Source organism: Rhinolophus sinicus, linkage group LG03, assembly GCF_036562045.2.
Source record: "Rhinolophus sinicus isolate RSC01 linkage group LG03, ASM3656204v1, whole genome shotgun sequence".
Taxonomy (NCBI): domain Eukaryota; kingdom Metazoa; phylum Chordata; class Mammalia; order Chiroptera; family Rhinolophidae; genus Rhinolophus; species Rhinolophus sinicus.
The window spans coordinates 78,313,087-78,335,532 of record NC_133753.1 but is presented as its reverse complement, the minus strand read 5'-3'; the positions used below and the strand labels follow the sequence as shown (position 1 = coordinate 78,335,532).

Below are 22,446 nucleotides of genomic sequence, written 5' to 3'. Positions count from 1 at the left end.
AATCAAATAAATTCAGTAGTTAAGAAAACAACATAGATAGCCTCATAACGTGATTAACATTATTTCATAGTTACTTAAATTTTTCACATTAATGGTAAACTAATTTAGATACTCCTCTTTTAAAAAGTATACTTAAATTAAAAGAATAAAAATATTTTCAGAACTGGAAGAGATCTTAAGACAACCAGTTCTTTTCCTTCACATAAGAACTAACCCAGTCTGTAGGAAAAGACACAAGAGAGAAAATTTAAATTCTAAAATTAGAAAGCCTCAGACTAAGGATTATTTATTATTTTTATTTTTTTATTTTTAAGAAAGGATAAACTGTATTAAAATTACGCTGATGGTAACCACTTTGAGCACCTCTTGTAATTGCAGAAGTCAAACGTGACTTATATTCATCTTTTGTTATCGGTATATATTGAATATTACAATTTTTATTTATTTATTATTAGTTTCAGGTGTACAAAACAATGTATCAGTTAGACATTTATACACCTCAGAAAGTAATAACTTCTCTCCCCCAATCCACTACCCCTCTGACATCACATACAGTCATTACCTTGACTGACTGAGGATTATTTTTAACTTCAAAGGTAAAGGGTTGAATAAAAGAAGGGAAAAATACGTTGTTCTATAAAAATACTGTCACAACATTATTTCCTCTTTAAATGCCCCTTAATAATTTGACTTCAGGGTGGCCAAAGAAATCTTTAACAATGTATTTGAAAATAAATGCTATTATGAGAAACATGTTAAAACTCACAGATGCAGAGTGATTCCCAGGTCTCTCAGCTCTTTTACAGACAGCAGGGGAGAGATGATATCTTGGCCAAATCTGTCATAAATGAGCACCTGGTTTAAAAAAAAAAGTGTTTTTTAAACATCATTCTCAGTGAACAATCAATACAGAACCCATAGTAAGACAATGTTAAAGTACATTTTATTTTAATAAATCATGTATCTTGAATTCTTATACTTACCTCAATTTAATAGTTTCCATCATTTTTTACCAAAATGTGCATTCATGTAGTAATCTATTCTTAAAAGCATTATTACTTAGGCTAAAACAAATTACTAATTGTATAAATTTCTTCTTATAGAATACTTTTACTATTAAAAAATATACTTAAGTTATAATAAAGGACTCTGAACATACCGCAAACTCACATATACCCCCTTACCCAGTTCACATATATCCCCTTTCTAAAAAGAGAAAAGTAAAAATTAGTCACTCTCAAGCCTAATGCATAACAAGTTCTAAACCTGTAAAGAAAATTTAGTAATTTAAACATCTCAGGTTAACAAGAAACTCATTTTAAAACTTAAGTTCCTAAAAAGTACTTTCTCACCTTACTTATTCTGTCACATGTATTTACTCACATTCTAAAAGTATTATAACTATAACACATTTGAGGAATAGTAAGAACTCTAACTGGATCTTTTAACTCAAAATTAGCTTTAGCTAAGGCAAGTAAAAGAGAAAATTCCACGAGTGTTTTTCAGAACCACCTCAATAATTCTTTATGGAGTAATAAATTGCTAATGAGAATGAAACATGCTATCATAAAAACATGGTTTTCTTGAATGCCAGCATTTCCTTCAGAAAAGCTAAAAATCTTCCTACTCTAGTTATAAGAGGTTAGATGTTGCATCCTTCACAAGCCTTCCCTCTTTGAATCTCAATATATCTGCAATATTAATCTTGTGATATAGAAGTGATGGTAGGAAAGAATTTGACACAAATCTATATCCAAGAAATTCTCAAGTTATATAATTCAAAAGCTCAATCTAGGCTTTGGAAACAATAAACAAGTATAGTTTATGCAAGGGGCAATAAAAAGATGCCCACAAATAAAGAGGAAGGAAGGGGAAAATTAGGGGACATGCTGAAGGTTCAACTATGCATTCAATATAGATGACTTTTACCATCTTTAGAGTTAGCCCAGAGAGTTTCGGAAATACCCAAAATTGTAACCAAGTAGACCTGTTCTTAATTCCTAGCAAGAGAGAAGTTTAAAGTGATTATAAACTAATATGTTTAAACCTAATCAACTACATTACAATCTCTTTGAAGAAAGAGCTAGAGTGAGCATGAAGTTTAGAATGAAGGTGCTCCAAGAACAGGAATTTTTAAAGGTTCTCCAGCATTTCTCAAAGGAGAAAGATTACAGATTGCTTTCTGGTCCAATTAATAGTTTTACTGATAATTCATAGATTATAAATTAATAAAGTGGCATTTTGGTTTACAGATCAATCTCTCAAGAGTTGGTTATAATTCACTGTCTCCTGAGTCTGACTAACACTGAGCAAGCCTGAAAGATCTAAATTCTGAACTTGCAAAGCTAAGGAACAAAACATTAACCAGAGTAAAGATCTATCAGTGAGGTCCCACCCAAGACATTAGCTGGATTCCCTAGATGAATGTTACTATCATTGCTTGTCGCACTCCATAAAATGTTTATCAAAAAGACTCAATTAAGAAGTCATGTTAAATAAAAAATTCATGCATTACAACTAAAATGTGCTACTATTCAGTATTAACAAAAAATTCCCTCCAATGACCACCAATAAGGGCTGAGAAAATAGTTACCCATTAAAATACTCTCTTACCTTCCATACTGGTTCTCCAGTGCTGTTTTTAACATGAGGCACATTGAAATTCAACATCCGTTTCAAAGCCACTGGAAATGAAAACAGTCCCATTAAATATTACCACTGTTTTTCAGGATTTCACTTTTTCCCAACATTTATTACTTAGTACCTCAAAACAAAATGCACAAATCATTCTAATAAAACTGATTAATCAAAAGACTGGATGTGTGGAAGTAGGGTCAGACTTGTAAGAGCATACCATCTACAGCTAACTGGAATGTACTTGGGATTTTCTAAAATATAATAGGCATCTGTCCCTAGATGAAAATGTGAAAAAAGTTCACAAAGAAGCCTTTTCATCTCTCCGACAATCCCACACTACATTTTATATATATGCAAAAAGAAATTTTGTCACTCATAAACTTGCCTCAGTAGATAACTGGTGCTGTTGTATACTGCATGGCTGAAAGCACAGATGAAGATCAATCTTTCTACAAAAAAATTACCTATGATATATTTAATTAGTTCATGTAGGAAATCTTCACACAGCAAGTCTATTTTTTTAGTTATCTTGGAGTATATTTTAGGACCAATTTATCTTGTCAGATTCACTGAAGTTATAGTGCTTAATGTATGCTCATGGAAAAAGTGAGAATTTCTCATAGATATATGGTAGATAACTGAAAACCCCTGCTAAGAAATACACAATTTCTAAAATCACACCAGTTACGGTCTATATGTTATACTACTTTGTGTTTTTTATTGCACATCTGTTTGTGTGTTATAGCAGACTCTGATATACTGTCTAAGGAAAATTAAAATCTTGATATACTTCTATGTGAAGTTGAGATGGCCAAATATTCAAGGGAGAGTACTCAATAGGTGATTTAATTTTTGAAAGACTGGCAAAACTAAAATCTACTTGGTTGATTTTTAAAAGCATTTTGATTAGGTTTTATTAAGTAATACAGAATAATCTACAAGCCCAGCTCCTACCAGAGAATTATGTAATACTCAAATCACCCGTGTATCAATGTATAGGATAGTCACTCACTAGAAAAACTTCTATTAAATGCTTGTTTCTTGATGCAGGTAAAATAAGAAATCGCACTTCAGTGATACATTTGCAGCTTTATGTGTGTGTACATAGAGACATATTATTTTGGTAAAATGCTAGTACCTAATGCCCAGCCAATAACACACATTGCCAATACTAATTCACACCGACTGCAGAAGCTCACAGGTGTTACGGTATTACATAAAAAACACATAAACAAAAAAACCCATGTTGGTACTTAAAACTGAAATAACACAAGAGGCATAGAAGGTGCTCCAGGATTAACTCTCCCACCCTGCTTTAGAAGAGCTCTTCCTCCCACTTCCAGGCAACACACACACCACCACCCTGGCACTTGTGGCCCAAGGGAGAAAAATCTTATTTCTAGGAACTGCTGTTACACTCCTGACAGAGGACAACCAGGAAGAAGCACAGCCGGAGCTGCATGGGAGCCCCAGATGCACGGTGTTCTCCAGAGGCGGCCTTAGCTAAAGGAAAGAGTCAGTAAGAGCAGGCATTTGCCTTCTCAGCCCCATCTAGGTGAATATTCCCAACACTGAGCCTCGCTAACCTATCATAGGGATTCTGACCAAGTGGATTTGTTAGCAAAGTACAAGCCTGTGTTCAAATAACGCACAAGAATGTAATTTCACTTTTATCAGAGTAATTCCCCAAAGGCTTAAACCATTGCTTTTAACTGAAAAGACAAACTAGTTTTCTTTATTAACCCTGAACATACTATCCACAGTCCCAGACTTGGTTAAAGTAGTTTCACTCTTGCTTGGAAAGTTTTCTTCACTCATTTTCTATATACTCAACTATATTTACTATTCATTCAACAAATGTTTAATGAGCGTTTACCATCTGCTGGACACTGCTCTAGCTGTTGGCACTAAACAAAACTGACTGAATAAAAATTAACCTACCCTCAAATAGCTTTCATTCTAGTTGGGAGAGAAAGACAACAAAATAAGTAAAACATGTGGTATGTGAGATCATGATAAGTGCTATGGAGAAAACAAGGAAGGGAAAGGAAGAAAGGGAGCTGTGGTGTAATTTTAAATATAGTAGTCAGGAAAGGCCTCCAGAGAAGGTAACAGTTGCGTAAAGACCTAAAGGAAGTGAGGGAGTGAGCCACAGTATCTCTGAAAGAATATTCCAGATAGAGGAAATGGATACAAACGTTCTGAAGGGGGAACACTCTGGTGTGTTCAAGGAGACGGGAGAGCAACAGGGAGCCAGTTCAAAAAGCTAAGTGGGTATCAGGTCATATAGAGCCCTGTAGATCACTGTAAGGTCATTTTGGCTGTTACCATGATTGAAACGGGAAGCAGTTGGAGGGTTTTGAGCAAATACGTGACATTTGAGTACTGTGTGAAGAAAAATGAAGAACAGGGATGTAAAAACAAGGCAACAAAATAGGCAGTTATTGCAGAAATTTTTGGTGGCTTGGACCTGAGTGACAGCAATGACAATGGTCAGATCCTGGAAATATTTTCAGAGTAGAGCTGACAAGATTTACTGACAGATCTAACGAGGTACATGGAAGACAGAGGTCAAAAAAACTTTAAGGTTTCTGACCTGAGCAACACAAGGATGGAGTTGCCAGTAACTGATATGGGGTAGACTGAGTTCAGAGGAGAGGGTCAGGCTGGAGATACAAACTTGGGAATCCTAAGTATATAGAGAGTACCTAAAGCCAAGAGGCTACATGAGATCACAAGAGAGAAAGCAGTTGATCTGTGGCTCTCTGATGTTGAGAAGTGGGACAGTTGGGCAAGAACCTGCAACAGAGATATGCATGAAGAATAATAGTAACAGAATTCCGCCTACAATATTTGAGAATTGATTGTGGATCATTTCCCAAAACATTCTCAACAGGCATCAGGGTGAGGTCAAAAAGTTAATCTTTTACAACTATAACCTTCTGCTACTATAGCACATATAAATGGGTTTTCCTTTCTCTAAAAATAAGACAGAACTCAACTAGAGTACTAATTTGATAAATGATTAATCTGGCACAAACTATCTAGTAACGACGTGAAATCTTGCTATAATGAAGTTTGTTTCCACAGAAATCAAAATTATACTACTAGATTTAAAATTTTACAAATTTCTGCATATAAAAATTACCATCAAATTTCATTTTTCAAAAAGCTCCTTTGTATAGGTACCGTCTTCCTTCACACATTATTTCCTTTATTTTAATATGTAGTATGACCTAATTCACTGAGCTTCACTGAGTTAAGTGGGGCTTCTATTTCCTTACACAGATAAAATGAATGGCAGGTACTCCCCAATTCTTATTTGGACTTTCATATATTTAAGTTATGTCTGACTTAATCTGATAGATTATACAAAGTCATCTATTGGGAAAAGCAGAACGACTCATGAGATATGCACTGCATCATTATTAGATTGAAATCTGTCATTAATTTTCTTCTTTGAATTCCAAAGGCAAGAATCAAGCACAGCCAAAATCCCTTCTGCAGGTCATATTAATTGTAATTAATTATTTTCCTATTCAGACTTATATGTAAAATAACATAATTACAAGAGACATAATTTCCAAGAATGTACATTCCTGATGGCTTATTTCTAGTCCATTCCTCAGAATTAATAGCTTGCCAATTTTCAAGACAATTAGATAACAAGTGTAAACCATTAGATTGTAGCTAATAGGTATAATGCAAGTTGTCATCAGAAGTTTATAAAAAAATCAGGCAAAACTAAAAATATCTAAGATGGAAAAAATATCAAAGCTCAAGGGAAGAATTGTCCTTTTTAAAACTACATTTCACTGTATAAACGGAAGCTATATAACCATGCTCTATTGAAGATGAAACTACTAATATGTAGTTTTAAACCACTAATTTGTCAGTTAAAACGGGAAAGCTAATAATTCATTTGTTTTGTTATTCTTCAATCCCATTCCAGCAAGCTCAAGAAGGAAATCCTTATCACCAAGCATTTCTCTTCAGGCAGCCCCACAAGATTGGTCCAAAGGAAAGAAGTGGCAGAACGTTAAGCTGCTCTGAAAATACTTAAATTTTGTAATAGTGGTGGAAGTGCCAGAATATGAAACTCTTTCAACATTAAAAATGGGAGCGAACTGAACCACCCACAGAAACAAACCCGGAGACCTCATAGGTGACAACACAGAGGAAAGAAATGTCATCTTGCCAGATCTTGTCATGAAGATGACAAGGCCCAGCAGGAAAGAGACAAGAGCAGGACCGTAGCAACCCGTCCATTCCTGAAGCGCCTTCTGCAGCACTAATGAGGGGCCGAGTTCTCAAGTCAATGGCATCTCTTCCATAAAAATTGAAAAGGGGAGGGGCTCTCGGTGCTTCGGAAACTGGATTGAACTCGTGGAGGTCTGTCTCCCAGGGGCATGCAATGCGACCGAGTGAAGGTGATAAGCAGAGGAAGAGGATATCCCCATGGCAGGCACAAAACCGCAGGGAGAAGGGGATAAATAAGTAGGTACCTGTTTGTCTCTCGCGAATACTAGCTGCTGCACTCGCCGCCATCTTGGCTCCCACCAGCCACTGCCAGGCTGGCCAGCGTAGCCGGAAGATGACGTGACCGCCGCAACCGCCCCGGAAGCAAAGCCCGGAGGGGCGGGGCCAAAGGAGGTTCTCGGGAGCCGGACCCCGCCTCTTCCAGGGTGACCCTCCCACGACTCCAACTCTCCACAGAACTTGAGGAATTAGTAAGGGTGTTTTTTTAGCGGCGGAACAGGAGACGGTTTTATGCTATCCAGTCGCCACAGCCTCTCAAATGGTAGCTGCTTTATATTGAGCTCTCAGGGTACGAGCGTGGTGTAGTGCTATGAACTAAATACTGAACTGTTTCGTCGGTTACAGGATCTCTAAACTGGTGAGAATACTTAGTTGTTTAAGGATCACAGGACCAACGTAAATGAAGCTCCGGGAACAAAGTAAGCACTTGAAGGCTGGCTGCCTCCTGTTTCCTCTTTGCTGTCTTTGGGAACAGGCGGCGTTGGAGCACTGCTCTCATCTGGCCGATTTCTCAATCTCATCTGTTTTCTCGTTTCTCATTCTCAGGTGTTTTCATGTACACTTGAAGCCATGTGATGACAAAATGTATACAATATTGATTCCTAATTTAATCCATAGTTTACTGGATGTCAAAAATGGATACACAATGACAACTCATTTCCCATGTGGTCAGTAGAGTTCACTGATGATACTGCATTAGCTGTTGAGTGGGTTCATTCTGAACCTGCACCAAATTTTGAAATGAAATTATAGATCCTGTGCCCCAAAAACTGTTTAGAAAACTTTCAAATTTATGACAAAATCAGTTAAAAGATACCATAACAATTACACAAAAAGCACTGACTTCTCTATTTCACAAAATGTTTATTTTCATGAAACTTAAGACAGGTGATCTTATTAACACCATTAGGAAATGCCCTACATTCCTTTAAATTACGTGATTTTTTTCAGCTTTATGGAGGTATAATTGACAAATATTTGTAAGATATTCAAAGTATACATCGTGATTTGATATATACATAATTTCCCGCACCTAACGATCACATCCACTACATATGAGAACTTTAAAGTTATACTCAACAAATTTATATAATGCAGTTATTTTATATTACCGTAGATCCTCAGACCCATAGTCCCTTTGTTATATATTAGATTCTCAGACTTTATTCATCTTAAAACTGAAAGTTTGTTATGGCATCATGACTTATATAGGGAATCAATCTTAAGAGAAAACTCAAACTCATGGAAACAGCAGCAAAATGGTTACCAGTAGCTGGGAGCTGGGGGCAATAGGGAGAAGCTGGTGAAGGTTATGAACCTTACCCCACACTCTATAACAAGTGCATTACCTCTCATTTTTATGGCTAATTGGCATATTCACTAAGAAATTAACTGGAATGTTGACTGTTTTATTCAGTGCTATCATCAATATTTTTAAGGAATCGCCAATGATCTAGATGTGTTGTAATTTAACAGTAATGACGGTCCTGCCCTATGGGAAGGTTCTACTTCATTTTTTGTCTTCATGGTATATAAAATATACAGGCTTCCCCACCTTTCAACAACTGAGAGCCCAGTCTTGTTCATTTAAGTACTTACACTTTCACATGCAAAGCTATCACCTCACCATTTCAGCTCCATAAGACTTCTCCCCTAAGACATGAGTTATATTAAAATGCTAGGGAAATGTTAAACATTCATATAGAGTATGGATATGTGAAATGACAAAAACTGTCCTGACCAAGGAGTGTATAGAGTGGGCAATAAATGTATAGAAAAATATGCCCCACAGAAGAACAGTGGCAGTAGACAGTCTCTGTAAGGCTATTTGTTACATATTAGAATCAAATAACCAAAATAAACTCATGGCTTCAGTGTCAGTTATCTGTATTTACTGTGTATCTGTTTAATTGACTCTACCTACCCAAATTTTTGGCTTAAATAATTTATTCTGGCAAACTGTTATTTTACATTGGGGGATAGTTGACATAAATACCTCAGAACAGCTCATTCAAGAGGTTCCTAGGTGTCAGCCAACAACTGTTTGCAGATCTTGCAAATGTGGAGAGGAAAGGATCTTGTATCTACTTAATATCGCCAGAACCTTACTCTTGTCAAATCCTACCAAGTTAATTTAGTTTACATACGCATTTCACGTTTAGTAGCATAAACATATTTAGAAAACTTCATTGTGTCATGTTTTTTGCTGTATCTGACATCTTTAAAAAGGGAGGGAAATAGGCTGACACAAACTATCACCTAGCCCACCACCTGGCATACAGTAGGTATTGGAATATGTTTGGCAATTGAAAGATAATAGTCAAAATGAGAACTTGAAAAGAGGGTCTCTTCGAAGAAATCCAAATATTCCTAAACTACATGTGATACACATTCAAGTAATCCATCATTCAATGTGTTCTTATGCTTTGTATTGACTTATTTGAAGCATAACAACTAGTTTAATAGCTTATTGTAAAAGAATGAAGCATGTGACAATCACTATATAAAAGGATTTACATATTTATAAATAGAATCTTGTTCTAATCAGTTCCTTATGACTAAATGCTACAGGCAAAGTCACTGAGAAAACTTACCTATTATACTCTCCTTAGCATTCAGCATTGAGTACAAAAATTCTACTAGCTTCCATATAATTAGGGAAAAAAATTATAGAAAGTTTTGATGTCGATAGAGAACAAAGTGATTTCTCAGGGTAGTAACCAAATGAAGGCTTTTTACTTTACCCAAAGAGTGGCTATTCATAATATGCAAATTAAATATAAAATATAAAAGCGTAAGCTAGTTTTTGATATTTTAAAGAATCTTTACCTTAAGTACTAAAACAACCAAGTTTAAGAATAGTAGAGGATTGAATAAAAGGCATTCGGTTGAAGTTCTCACACCAAAAAAGTTTAAAAACTTTAAGATCAATGAACATAAAACTAACCAAAGACTATTAAGAGTAGATGCATAACAGGCGAATTGTTGGTTTTCCTTGATAGAGCAATAGAAACAAACTTGAAATATATGGCATTTAGACAATTTAAATATTTAAGAAATACATATATACAATTATAAAGATTTATAGCATAATTTCTTTTTAAAATCAATGTAAAAATCGTGCAGACTATAACAATGAATGGAAAAAGGGCAATCATAATACCAACCATCTGACATAGTAACACTGCAGAAAATAAATACCCAGTGGTTTCTGAAATGCCCTGACTATACAGATTAATCTAAAAATATATTAAAGGAACATCCTTAAAACCAGAAAACATTTTTCAACATCAGTATTTATGCTTCACTTTAAAACGTGAATGTCAATTATTATTTACACCACTTTATCCCGAAGGCCCTGTCTATGCATAAGTGAAATGAAGAATCTGTTTTTAATTGCAGCCAAACCAAGCACTCTGCCTCCCTCCCACTCCTCCCCAACCAAAACCTGTGTGCTGATCAGCTTTAATGACCACTGTAGGGGAAATTAATTAAAACTACAAATAACCAGAAAATAGCTTCAATTAATTGTTTGTATTGGTTTAATGACTTTTTAAATTTTATAAATACAAGGTAGGTTAAGAAATAAAATATCCGATTTATCAACACATTTGGAATTAAAGCTATATGGCAAGTTTGTGGTTTATATTATTCAAACTTCTTTTTATAACAGGTCCTTTAATTACTTTCAGTAATCTAAATTAACACAAGACAAGGAAATGCCTTGTTTAATGTTCTTAAAAACTTCAAGTGAAAGTGAAACTTTAATTTGCTGGGTCTGTTAGTAAATGTAACAAAGAAAATTACTCTAGGATTATGTTTTAGTTTTCCTTTGGTATTAAGACATAGTGCTAGTATCAAATCAATCCTGTTATTTTTCTTTAAAAATTACCAGTAACTTAAGGATGTTTCTTGGGGAGGATGAGAATATGATAGCTGATAGCTACTTTACGTATCCAGAAAAAATGTAGTTACAAACAAGCAATTTACCTCTCATATGATTTACTTTAGTAGAAAACCTATTTACATTTGAAAATATATTGGGGACACTACATTTTTCCAATGTCTTCTTTCGCAAGAGTATAAATACAGGGACATGACTATAGGACCTATATGTCTTCAAATTGTTATCACATGATATCTTATTACTTTTAGGTATTCTTTGACTTTTAGTAACATTGACAAAGTTAAAAAAACAACATAAAAGTTTGTACAATACACAGAAACACAACACAGTAGTTAATGCTGCATGCTGAGATTAAAGTTGGGTTGTCATTCTATTGTTTCTTACATGTTTCTATATTGCCTATATATTACCAGATGCCTTTCAAGAGCAATGAAGATAGCTATACAATGCAATGGTGCCAGCTTACCTATCATACAATCATCTCAATAATAAATGCCAAATACCCAACCTATCATGGCAACTCAGAGATCATTCAGATACATATAATTATGGATCAGACATAATGTGGTTTAATACCAAACAGAGCAAAAATATACAATTAAAACCAACGCTTTAAAGAAGACACTTTCTAAGTTATTTTCAACTATATTTTATCCACCTCAGAAGTGTTTATAAGACTATGAAATATCCATAGATTGTGGAATATTTGTACAATTCTGCTTCTTACGTAATACTTCCCATTAGGCATAATCTAATTGCAATTTGGGGCTATTTTAATATAAATCAGTAATCTAAAAACACTTTTAACGAATTTAGTGCCATCCTAGGAAAGGATACATATAACACTTACTCCAGAATATATGCCTTTGATTTATATTAACAGAATTTATCAATTAGCTTTTCTATTTAATACTTTAAAATAATAATTTGAAAATTGCATAATACTAGAAAAATCATTCTGGCATCCTATAACTAATCCAAATTTATAAAAACAGTGCGTACAAGCTTTTTTTCTTACATATACCATGCTACTACACTTGAAGGAAGTCTGTATAGCATTCTAAGAGTATATATATTGAAGTTTGAAGCATATAAAGAACATAGAAAAACATCATCAACATTGACTGGTACACCTTAACAATTTTGTTTAGATTAAATGGCCAAAACATTCCTTTATGTCCACACCATAAATTTTATTGGGCCTAGAAGCTGACAAGTTTGTTCAAAAGTGATGATTAGAGATTTATGAAACAAAAAAATATCAACAGCAGCTTTTAAAGAAGCATCTCTTTGTTCAAAACATCTTCATGTCCAACGTAATGAGAACTTTCTTCCTTTTCTAGTCTTAGAGTGCTTCTTATGGCAAAGTCCATTTTCTCTTGAAATTCTTTGTATGTATTGGTGATTGGAAGAGCTAAACAGTTATTACACTTGTTTCCAACAGGAAAATCCATATGAAGGCACTCAATTGAAGGAGTGGGTTTAAATCCAGCAGGTGGAATGGAATTGCAACCAGTTGCAAAAATAAGAATGTCTTCCATTGTTGCTGCAGATTTACCATCTGAAAAGTTTACCACAAAGAGAAAAAGAACGAAAAATAAATTCATTATATATTGATACCCTCATGGACTCTTCCCCAAATAACCTGGGAATGCTGGAAGGCAGAGACTCTCACATTTATCTTGTATAAACTAAATCACTAAGTCAAGTGTAGTAATAGGAAAACAGTACATTCAATAAATGTTTGAGTTTCAAAGCAGGACTCACAAAATCATTTAGCTGAACTACTCATTGTATATTTGAATGCCTTCTTTAATATAAAATCATCCAAAGAGTCCAAGAGGTTCAGTGGGTTTGAAACTCCATCTTTTTGGGATAAGATTCTAAAAACAATTCTAAACTACTTCTAGATCATCACTATTTGATAAACTAGTTCAATAAATGGTGTAAAAAACTAAATGGTGTAAAACAACCAAACAACCTAGCTAAAATTCAACTGAAAGTTAATTTTTTTTTCCACTTTATTAAATGAAATGCTTTTCCATTTCTAATGATCAGTGATATATCATTATCATAGCCCTAACCAATGGATGAAGAATAATTCAATTTAAATTTGAAAAAGATGAAACAGACAATTAGCTTTAGACTATTCTATGCAGTGGCAACCATTCATGTATCGAAAGTTCCTAGGAAAAATGCCTCTCACCTCAAATTATCTAGAGAAAAACAAATTGCAAAATATAATTTAAAAATCTAACCTTTCCTCATCACTTTCAACTCAGTCATATAAACTTGTTTTGTAAATATAAAGTTATAAGATGAAAGTCTTATTATCAAAAAGCAAAACTCAAAGAAATAAACTAATATCCTGAAATGAACATTCTAAGACAGATAAAAATAAAACATCTACATACCCTCAACAGCCTGTAAATAACTGTTCCAAAACCCCAAAGTCTGTGCGTCAGATAATGTGTGTACTGTAAAAAGATCACCAAGGATTTCTGCAGAAAGATTCTCAGGTTTATGACAGAAGATGCCATAAAATACTTCTGGATAAGTCTGAATTTTCTCCAAAACACCAAGAGTTTTCAGACCCTGCTTAAAACTTAAGAGAAGAAAAGTAATGAGCCAACATTCATATATGTGTTTGGTATTGCAATAGGGAATTAACATTTCTAATTTACTACCACATATACATAGCTGTAAAGATATAAAAATATGGGCATACTATACGTGATATGATACTTTCAAATCAATAGTAAGCAAATATATTAATATAAAATGAATGTTTTTTATGCTGACATTATTTGGCTTTATAATTTTTAAATTAAGCTAACAATTTTTATTAAGAGGAAAAAATTAGACATCTGAAGTATTTCACACTTCAAAGCTAGTTAATATAAAAATGAAGTTTCCTAGAGATTGCAAAGAAAGATTGATAAACCTTAGCCACAGAAAAATGTAAAAGTTATGTACTGCTAAAAAGAAATTAACGGAGATAAAAACAATGGAAAAATGTTTAATACGCATGACAGAAAACTAATATACAAAAAATACAAGTAAATTTTCTAAAAGAATCCAATAAAATTAGCAAAATATGAATGCATAATTAATAAAATACAAGTAACAAATGAATTTTTTAAAATGCACATTTCTCACTAGTAAGCAAAGAACGAAGGTACCCTTTTTGCCTTCAGACTGACTAAGCCCTCCCTACCGACCTCTTCAGGTACTCCACCCACACTGATTCATCTCCCTCTCTATCGGCTCTTCCTCAAGAGCCCGTAAATGTGATTCTTTCCTATTTTTGAATAAGGAAAAAAAATTCAGTCAATTCCATCTGTTTTATTTAGAGACAACTTACTTGAAAAACATCTATATTCAGTCTCCATTTCTTAATTTCCTATTCACTTTTCTTCCACTCCTGTCTACATCTCAGGAAAAACTGCCGTAAGTTCATGAATATTCTTCTATGGCACCAGCCTTCTGGTTTCCCCATTTTTCTCTGGCCAGACCTTTTCAGTCTCTTACAAAAAGTTTCTTCTTTCTTTACTTTGCCTTAAATGTTGCTGTTTGTCCCTCATGGATCTGTTGTTAACAAGGCTGATTTCTCCCATGGCTTTATTTAGCAGGTGTACGCTCATCATAATAAAAATCCATTATCTGCACCCCAGAAATACATCCAACAGACTACAGGGTACCATATATTCAAGCACCCAAACTTACTAAGTCCAAAAGAAAGCTAATCCTTACTACCAAAATCTGAACCATAAGTTACAGTAAGTACCTCTGCTATCCATCAAATTAGTATAGCTAAATCTGAAAGTTATCCTTAACTCTTCTCTGTTCCATTCCTAATTACCAAGTCCTATGAATTCCCTTTTCTGAAATCTCTTTTACTTGCTCATTATTCTGCTCATTACCACTGTATTACAAGCCACTTGCAGAGGAAATTATACCAAGCATGTAAATCTCCAAGTTCATTTTCCATGCTACAGCCACAGCGCAAGACTGTCATTCACCCTGAGGTAGGTTGAATGGAAACTCCCCTAAAAGATATGTTCACACCCTATTCCTTGGAACCTGTGAATGTGACCTTATTTGGAAAAACGGCCTAAGCAGATTTTGTTAAGGAACTTGAGATTATTCTATCTAGGTTACCTGGGCTGGACATAAATCCAACTGTCTTTATAAGAGAGAGAGAGGAAAATCCATGTGATATATAGACTCAGAGAATTGGAGTTACGCAACCACAACACAAATAATGACAGAAACCAGAAGCTGGAAGAGGCAAAGAATAGACTGCCCTCCTAAATTGTCAGAAAGCGTGTAGTCCTGCCAACAGCTGGATTTTGTGTTTCGAGCCCCCAAAACTGTGGGAGAATCAATTTCTGTTGTTTTAAGCCACTCAGTTTGTGTTGTTTACATCAGCACAGAAAACCAACACACACTGTAGTCCATGAAACTAAGTCCAATCTCCTTACATGGCTTCTCACACCCTCCACAACCCCACCTTTGCCTTCCTTTCTTGTTTTTACCTTTCACCTTCCATTTAACCTTGAAGCAAATTTCAGCCCAACTTAAGTTCATTCTTAAAATTTTACTTTTAATTATGAAATACTTCAAGCTTACATAAAAATCCAGGAAATAACAAAATCATAAACTACTAGATTTAAAAGATATTAACTTTGTTTGCTCAGATTTTTAAGAAAAATATTCTATTCACTGAACTAAATCCTGCCCACTCATCACTTTCCCTTCTCTGCCTCTACAAAGGAAATAATTTGAAATTTCTATTTAACACTATACTGAAATTTTTACTTTAGGCTGCATTTCCTTTAAATTTCACTATATATGTATCCCTAAATAATAGCTAGCATTGCTGATTGTTTTGAAACTTTCTATAAACGATATCATACATTTTTCTGCAACTTGCTTTGAGAATAACTTTCACTTATTGCATAACTATTAATGTATTATGAAACTATTTCTATCACTTTATTTGGGGCAATTGTACTGCCTTTAAAAAATGTTTTTTTATGCCCTCCTGCCAATTTTTGTATTTATTTTTTTTAAATTCCAATTTACTTTCTATTTTAAAAGTTATACTCTTCTTTTTTAAATAGTTACCTCTCAAGATTTTAACAGGCATATTTGACATCTAAAGTGAACCAATGTACAGCAGCCCCTCTTATCCATGGGGGTATGTTCCAAGACCCCCAGGAGATGCCTGAAACTGTGAATAGTACTGTAGCCTACACATACTATGTTTTTTCCTGTACACATGTACCTTTCTCCTTGATAGTCAACTTCACCTCTGCCAGAAATGTGGCAGCAGTTTCTTCATGGGCAGAAACACAGCCTCTCCAATACTTTTTATATTTTTTAGTCTAAACCTGTTCCTGAATCTGTACCATTTCTTATTTGCAGTAAATGGCTTGGTGTCATTCATTTCAGGGGATCCTTTGCTGAAGTTTCTGTCTAGGCTCAATGCTTTCTGGTGCAACATGTTGCTATGAATCGGTTTGTTCATCTCTTCCACCCACAAATTTAATGCTTTTTCCATTTTAATTAAGCACTTATCATATACTGTACAGCAAAACTAGCAAATTTCTTTTTCCTTCTTCACAACTTGATGGAAGATTCATTCTTACCGTAGATCTTAGCAACCTCAGCATTTTTTCCCCCCATTCCTTATTATGTCGAGAAGGTTCACCTTTTCACTTAAAGGAAGCACTTTATGGCTTCTCTTTGGCATATCCGAATTGTTAGCATCATTATTCTTGCGCTCTGGGGCCATTATTAAGTAAAATAAGGGTGACTTGAACACAAGACTACTGCACTGTGACAGTCCATCTGAAAACCAAGATGGCTACTAACAGGCAAGTAGTATATGCAGCGTGGATACGATGGACAAGGTGATGATTCACATCTTAGGCAGTGTGAAATTTCATTATGCCACTCAAAACAGTGTGCAATTTAAAATTTCTGAATTATTTCTGGAATTTTCCATTTAATATTTTCAAACTGAGAATGACCATGAGTAACTGAAACTGAGGAAAATGAAACTGAATGGGGTGTGTGTGTGGGAGAACTACTGTATTTACCTTCTTCCTAAACAATATACAAAGACCTTAGAACATTTAAAACTCTAACAGTTCTACTCTTCCAATGCTACTTAAAATTTCTTAGTTCACCTTGTATCATAGACCCCCAAATTAAACATTAATTTTTTGTAAAATCAATTAGTTTCTGTTTACCAATTTTTCTTTACCATTCCTTCTCACAAATGTGCTACATTCTTTTCTCTTGTATCCAATAACCTTGCTAAAGTCTTTATAGAAAAAATTTCTCAGATTATTTAGACAATTATGTAGACCACAGTGAAAATTTTAGATAACATTCACTTACTCATTTATTTTTGCTCTGCTAGGACTTCCACCGTACTGTGGAAATAAAAGGCGCAATTATGTGTATCACAGGCTTGTCATGGCCGTAAGGGAAATATCTATAACATTTCACCATTAGTGAATGTTTAGAAGATACTCTTTATAACATTATTTCAAAATATTAGTTTAAAATTACGGGTAAATTTTTAAATGTATCAAATGCTCCCCCCCAAACCTAAAATTACATGATCGTGTTTTTTTCTCCTTTAACCTGCCGGTGGAGTGAACTACAGTAAAGATTTTTTAATGTTGTTCTTGCCTTGCTTCCTTTTATGAACACTTCAAAACTGATACTTTTATTCACTTATTTTAGGTCCTCACTAGTTATTTGTAGGATTAAACTATTAAATCCTAAGAAACCTATATTTCAAGTATTTCACTGTTATGACATATTTAACAACTTGTGTCAGTTTTTGCTTTACATATTTTGAGGTACAGATAGATTCAAGACTGTTTAACCTTCCTAAAGAATTAGTTCTTTTTAATGCTATTAGGGTCATTTGAGGACAAGATTTTTTAAAAGATTAGAATCTCATTAACTTTTTTTATTTTGCTTTAAAGTCATTTACTTAAAATGCAATTTAAGAACTTGTCTTTTAATATGAGTCTAAGCTATTACATGTATTATAATTACTAATCTAATTATTTTATTCTACTGCATAGTGTACTTTCTCTGAACATGTGTTTTTGTTTTTATTCCTATTTTCTGTCCATTATAAGATTAAATGTTTTATTTCTCCCCTAATTCCTACCAAACTGGTTTGGAAATTACATACTGTATTCCTATTACTTTAGAATTTTCCCTTAAAAATATATATACTTAACAAGCTAAAGCTAATTAATGCTTCCCTACTACTACCTCAACAATACAAGTCCCTTAAAACAATAAATCCAGTAATGTCCATTCTCTTCTTATAGATCAATCTTTCTCTAATATTTTAGTTATTTTAACCACTTCTTACTAAAATTTAGTTGTTTTCTTTAATGGCCAATGCTTATTTTTATATATTGAGATTTTTCTCATTTCTGTGCTCACTGCTGTGCTTTCTTATATTTTACTTTTTCTTTCTGGGTTCAATTTACTTCTTCTTCAGTATGTATTTTGTTAATCTCTTTAGGAAAGAAGTAAACTCCCAAAATGTCTTTATTTCCTCCTCACTTTTGAATGATAATGTAACTAGTTCTGTGACGTTATTACCATGGCTGTTTTCATGGTTGATGATACTGAAAAAACTGCTTTCAGTATAACTGAGGCTCATTTTTACAATAATGTCTTTTTGCACAGAATACAGTTTCATCACAAAGTACACTATTTTGGCTCATTAAGAACCTGAGGAATTTCTCAAGCAGCATTTTCTATAGCATTGTTTAGTTAAATACATGCGTGCATGCTGGCAGTCTAACTTTCTTGACACCTCTTGTTTTCCATCTCTTTCTCTTCATGAGTAAATCCTCATATTCCTCTTCCAGATAACTAGTTTTCTCTTCAACTGCCTAGCATTTAACAATTACCAAATCATTTGTTTCCTTTTTCTTATCCTCATGTGGGTTACTTGAATTTTTTTTATTTATAGTGATGTCGAGTGTATCTCTTTGTTTGTTTTGTTTTGTTTCTTCCCTTCTCCCACCTCCCCTCCACTCCGGTTCAAGCCATTGGCGCTAACCCCCCTCCCCCAGGCAGCCGAAGGCCTGTCATTGGCTGGTGGTCGGCCACTTACACTGGCCGCTGGCTACTCATGGTGGCACACGATAGCCCACGGCTCCGGCTGCACACGGCAGCCCATCTCCACGGAGAGTCCACCTCCAGGGAGAGCTGTTGTTGACAATCTTAGCTGTACAGGGCGCAGCTCTCAGGCCCATGTGGGAATCAAACCGGCGACCTCAGCGTTAGGAGCACGGTGCTCCAACCACGTGAGCCACTGGGCTGGCCCATCTTAGTTTTTAAAAATGTAAGTCTGCTGTCAACATTTTATAAGCCTTACTTTCTCTTTAAGTCCCTTTGCCTTTCCCTGTGTATATGTAATTTCCTAAATATTTCCTCTACATACACTGTGAACCACATTATAAAATGTTACAATTTTTGCTTCAACTATCAAACATATTGAGATAACACAAGAGAAGAGAACATGCTTTCAATTTTTTTTCCTTCTTGATATTCCAAGATTCCATCTTTTGTAATTTCTTTCTGTTTCAAAAGCTCCTATCGGTATTCTTTTAGAGTAGGTACACTGGTGACAAATTCTTAGTTTTACTTCATATAAATATGTCTAGATTTCCTCTTCCTTTTGTGCTGTTCCTTAGGTCCTGAGATCCCCAGCTGGTCTGCCTTCATCACTCCACCTTTCAGTCTTCTTATGTTTGTTTTATATATAATGTCCAGGGTTTTCAACTGAACTTGCAGAAGGAATAGAGAGAAGTGTGTCTATTCCATGTTATCCAGAACTGACGTCTGTGATCATTTTTTAACACAGAAGTGTTATTTGATTCATTTCATGCTTTTTTCCCCAATTATTTTCTCTTTTAAACCACTATACTAATATTTTATCTCATTCAGTTGTTTTGTTATTTAAATCCTTGAGTGCTAATCCCAAGACTCGTTTTTTTTGTATGGTTGTGTGTTTTGTCTTTTATTGGGAACTCTTTCTTTAGCAATGTATCTTTAGCATTCCCCATTAGGCTCAGGCTGTAGAACTATTCCTACACTGCTGCTTTGTATTTACTTTTGCCATGAATCCTAAAACCAATTACTTTGTTAATTTCTTTGCTTCAGATTGGGGTCCATGCAGGATGCCAAACCCAAGTTTAGGAAAATTGAGGGTTTTGATTTCATATGCCAGCTAGGGCAATTTGGCTTTTGGTGTCCTTGCGATTTCTGACATCTATAAAACTCTTTTCTTATGAGCTCAGATAAATATATATATATATTTAAAAGACTGTTTTTTTGCTATATGATTTTCTAAATCTTTTACACAGAAGGAGGGATTATACTTTAGCTTTTCTCTTGCCCTCTTCATCTCGATCTGCTTAATTCCTATTGATCATTTGGTTTTAATGTAAATACTTATAGAGATAGGGAAGCCCTTTCTGACACCTAGGTTAGTCCTATCTATAAAAACATAAAAGAAACAAATATTGATGAATTCTGACTTAGCAATAAGAAAAATCCATCTCTAGATACATGAACTACTTGAGGAAAATCACATTGTGTACATCTATCTCGTTAACAGACACATTTCAAATAAATTTTAAAATAACCACATCAAAACAAAAAATGGAAAAAATGTATACTTAGTAGTATAACACAGAAAGTATTACAAATGACTTTAAAACACAGTAGTATGACTGTACAGCCCTAGAACAAAAATAATAGAAAAATAATTTAAACCTGCTTTCAAGAATATTATGTTACTGGTAATAATGTTGGTATTGTTATTGTGAAACTGCTGTATATAAAATGTGGAATAAGTCAAGTGAATAATTATTTCATACTCTAATTCCCCAGTGCCTTTGCGATCTGGGAATTCTCAACATGGGACAAAGAAAAAGTTAAAAGTCTTATACAGTGAATTTAAAGTATCAATATAAACTTATGATGCATTTTTATCTTAAAGAAAACAAACAAAAACAAAATAAAAAAACACTGTATTTCTTAGTTTTTGTCCACTATAAAGGCCTGGAACCAATGACCAACCTGGCAAAAATGAGCATCCCTAGCATCCAGACTGGTTTTGAAATACCATTTCCCCTTCGAAGAAACAAAGGTCTCTCAGGCTAGAATGAAAATAGCAGATAGCAAGATGGCTATCAAAGACCACTGAAAGTCAACATCAAAAAAAAACCCTCAAAGTGGGGGCCGGCCCAGTGGCTCAGGCGGTTAGAGCTCATGCTCCTAACTCCGAAGGCTGCCGGTTCAATTCTCACATGGGCCAGTGGGCTCTCAACCACAAGGTTTGGCAGTTCAACACTGCAACTTGAGCTGAGCTGCCACTGAGCTCCCGGATGGCTCAGTTGGTTGCAGCACGTCCTCTCAACCACAAGGTTGCTGGTTTGACTCCTGCAAGGGATGGTGGGCTGTGCCCCCAGCAACTAGCAAAGGCCAACTGGACTTGGAACTGAGCTGCGCCCTCCACAACTAAGATTGAAAGGACAACGACTTGACTTGGAAAAAAGTCCTGGAAGTACACTCTGTTCCCCAAAAAAGTCCCGTTCCCCTTCCCCAATAAAATCTTAAAAAAACAAAAACAAAACAAAACTCAAAGAAAACATAAAAAGGCTTACTTAGTCTGGCCAAAGATGAGACAATTTGAACTTCAGTAAAGATAATAACTGTAATAGTTTTGAACACAAGTATACTTAAATCTATGGGTTAATGATACTGAAATTAAAACCAAAAAATCATTTTTGAGATTAATATGATGTCTGATAATTGCCTAAAAATAATATTGGAGTCAATAACAAGGGCAGGCTAGATGAACAAGACTGGCCATAGGTTGACTGATAATTGTTAGATCTGGGTGATGATTACATGGTGTTACTGTTCTGCATACTTTTGTGTGTATTATATATTTTCCATTATTAAAAAAACAGAAGAATATCAGGTCATATGTAAGTTTTCACACTTCAAGTGTTAGTGAAGCAAAAAGTTTCAAGACCAGTGTTCCAAGCTAAAGAGCAAGAATCACATCAGCCCCATTAATCAAAGAATGCTCAGTACCTATTACCCAGCGGATGACAGGTGCTCAATACATTGCTATTAAATTAATCAGTAGAGATGGAATTGTTGACTTATGAGGTAAGAAGTTATAAAATAATTTTTATTTAGAAAAATAATTATAAATTGAGATGATTACTTGTCCTGCTTAAGCATCATACATTTATGCAATTATGTATAGAATGGTCAGAACAGTAATCACC

General features: G+C 34.5%; 2 protein-coding genes and 1 long non-coding RNA gene across 7 annotated transcripts in view; 1 reads left to right on the top strand and 2 right to left on the bottom strand.

Annotated features, from left to right (window-relative positions):
* The window catches only part of SCFD1 (sec1 family domain containing 1), a 96,658-nt gene extending 89,417 nt beyond the window's left edge, over nt 1–7,241 (bottom strand). Inside the window, exons 1-3 of the mRNA XM_019754524.2 lie at nt 7,143–7,241; nt 2,614–2,684; nt 767–855 (exon numbers count right to left, since the gene is read on the bottom strand). Of these exons, the coding sequence (XP_019610083.2) occupies nt 767–855; nt 2,614–2,684; nt 7,143–7,185 (203 nt within the window). The 5' untranslated portion in view covers nt 7,186–7,241. The remainder of the gene's footprint in view (nt 1–766; nt 856–2,613; nt 2,685–7,142) is intronic.
* A 59-nt stretch (nt 7,242–7,300) lies between these two features.
* Nucleotides 7,301–22,446, top strand: part of LOC141570622 (uncharacterized) — a 42,735-nt gene continuing 27,589 nt past the window's right edge. Inside the window, exon 1 of the long non-coding RNA XR_012494830.1 lies at nt 7,301–7,595. This is a non-coding gene — a long non-coding RNA (uncharacterized LOC141570622). The remainder of the gene's footprint in view (nt 7,596–22,446) is intronic.
* The window catches only part of G2E3 (G2/M-phase specific E3 ubiquitin protein ligase), a 51,730-nt gene continuing 39,984 nt past the window's right edge, over nt 10,701–22,446 (bottom strand). For all 5 annotated transcript variants that reach the window (XM_074328124.1, XM_074328123.1, XM_019754520.2 and 2 more), the window contains 2 exons: nt 13,498–13,688; nt 10,701–12,644 (listed from right to left, as the gene is read on the bottom strand). In XM_074328124.1, coding sequence (XP_074184225.1) covers nt 12,358–12,644; nt 13,498–13,688 — 478 coding nt within the window. In that variant the 3' untranslated portion in view covers nt 10,701–12,357. The remainder of the gene's footprint in view (nt 12,645–13,497; nt 13,689–22,446) is intronic.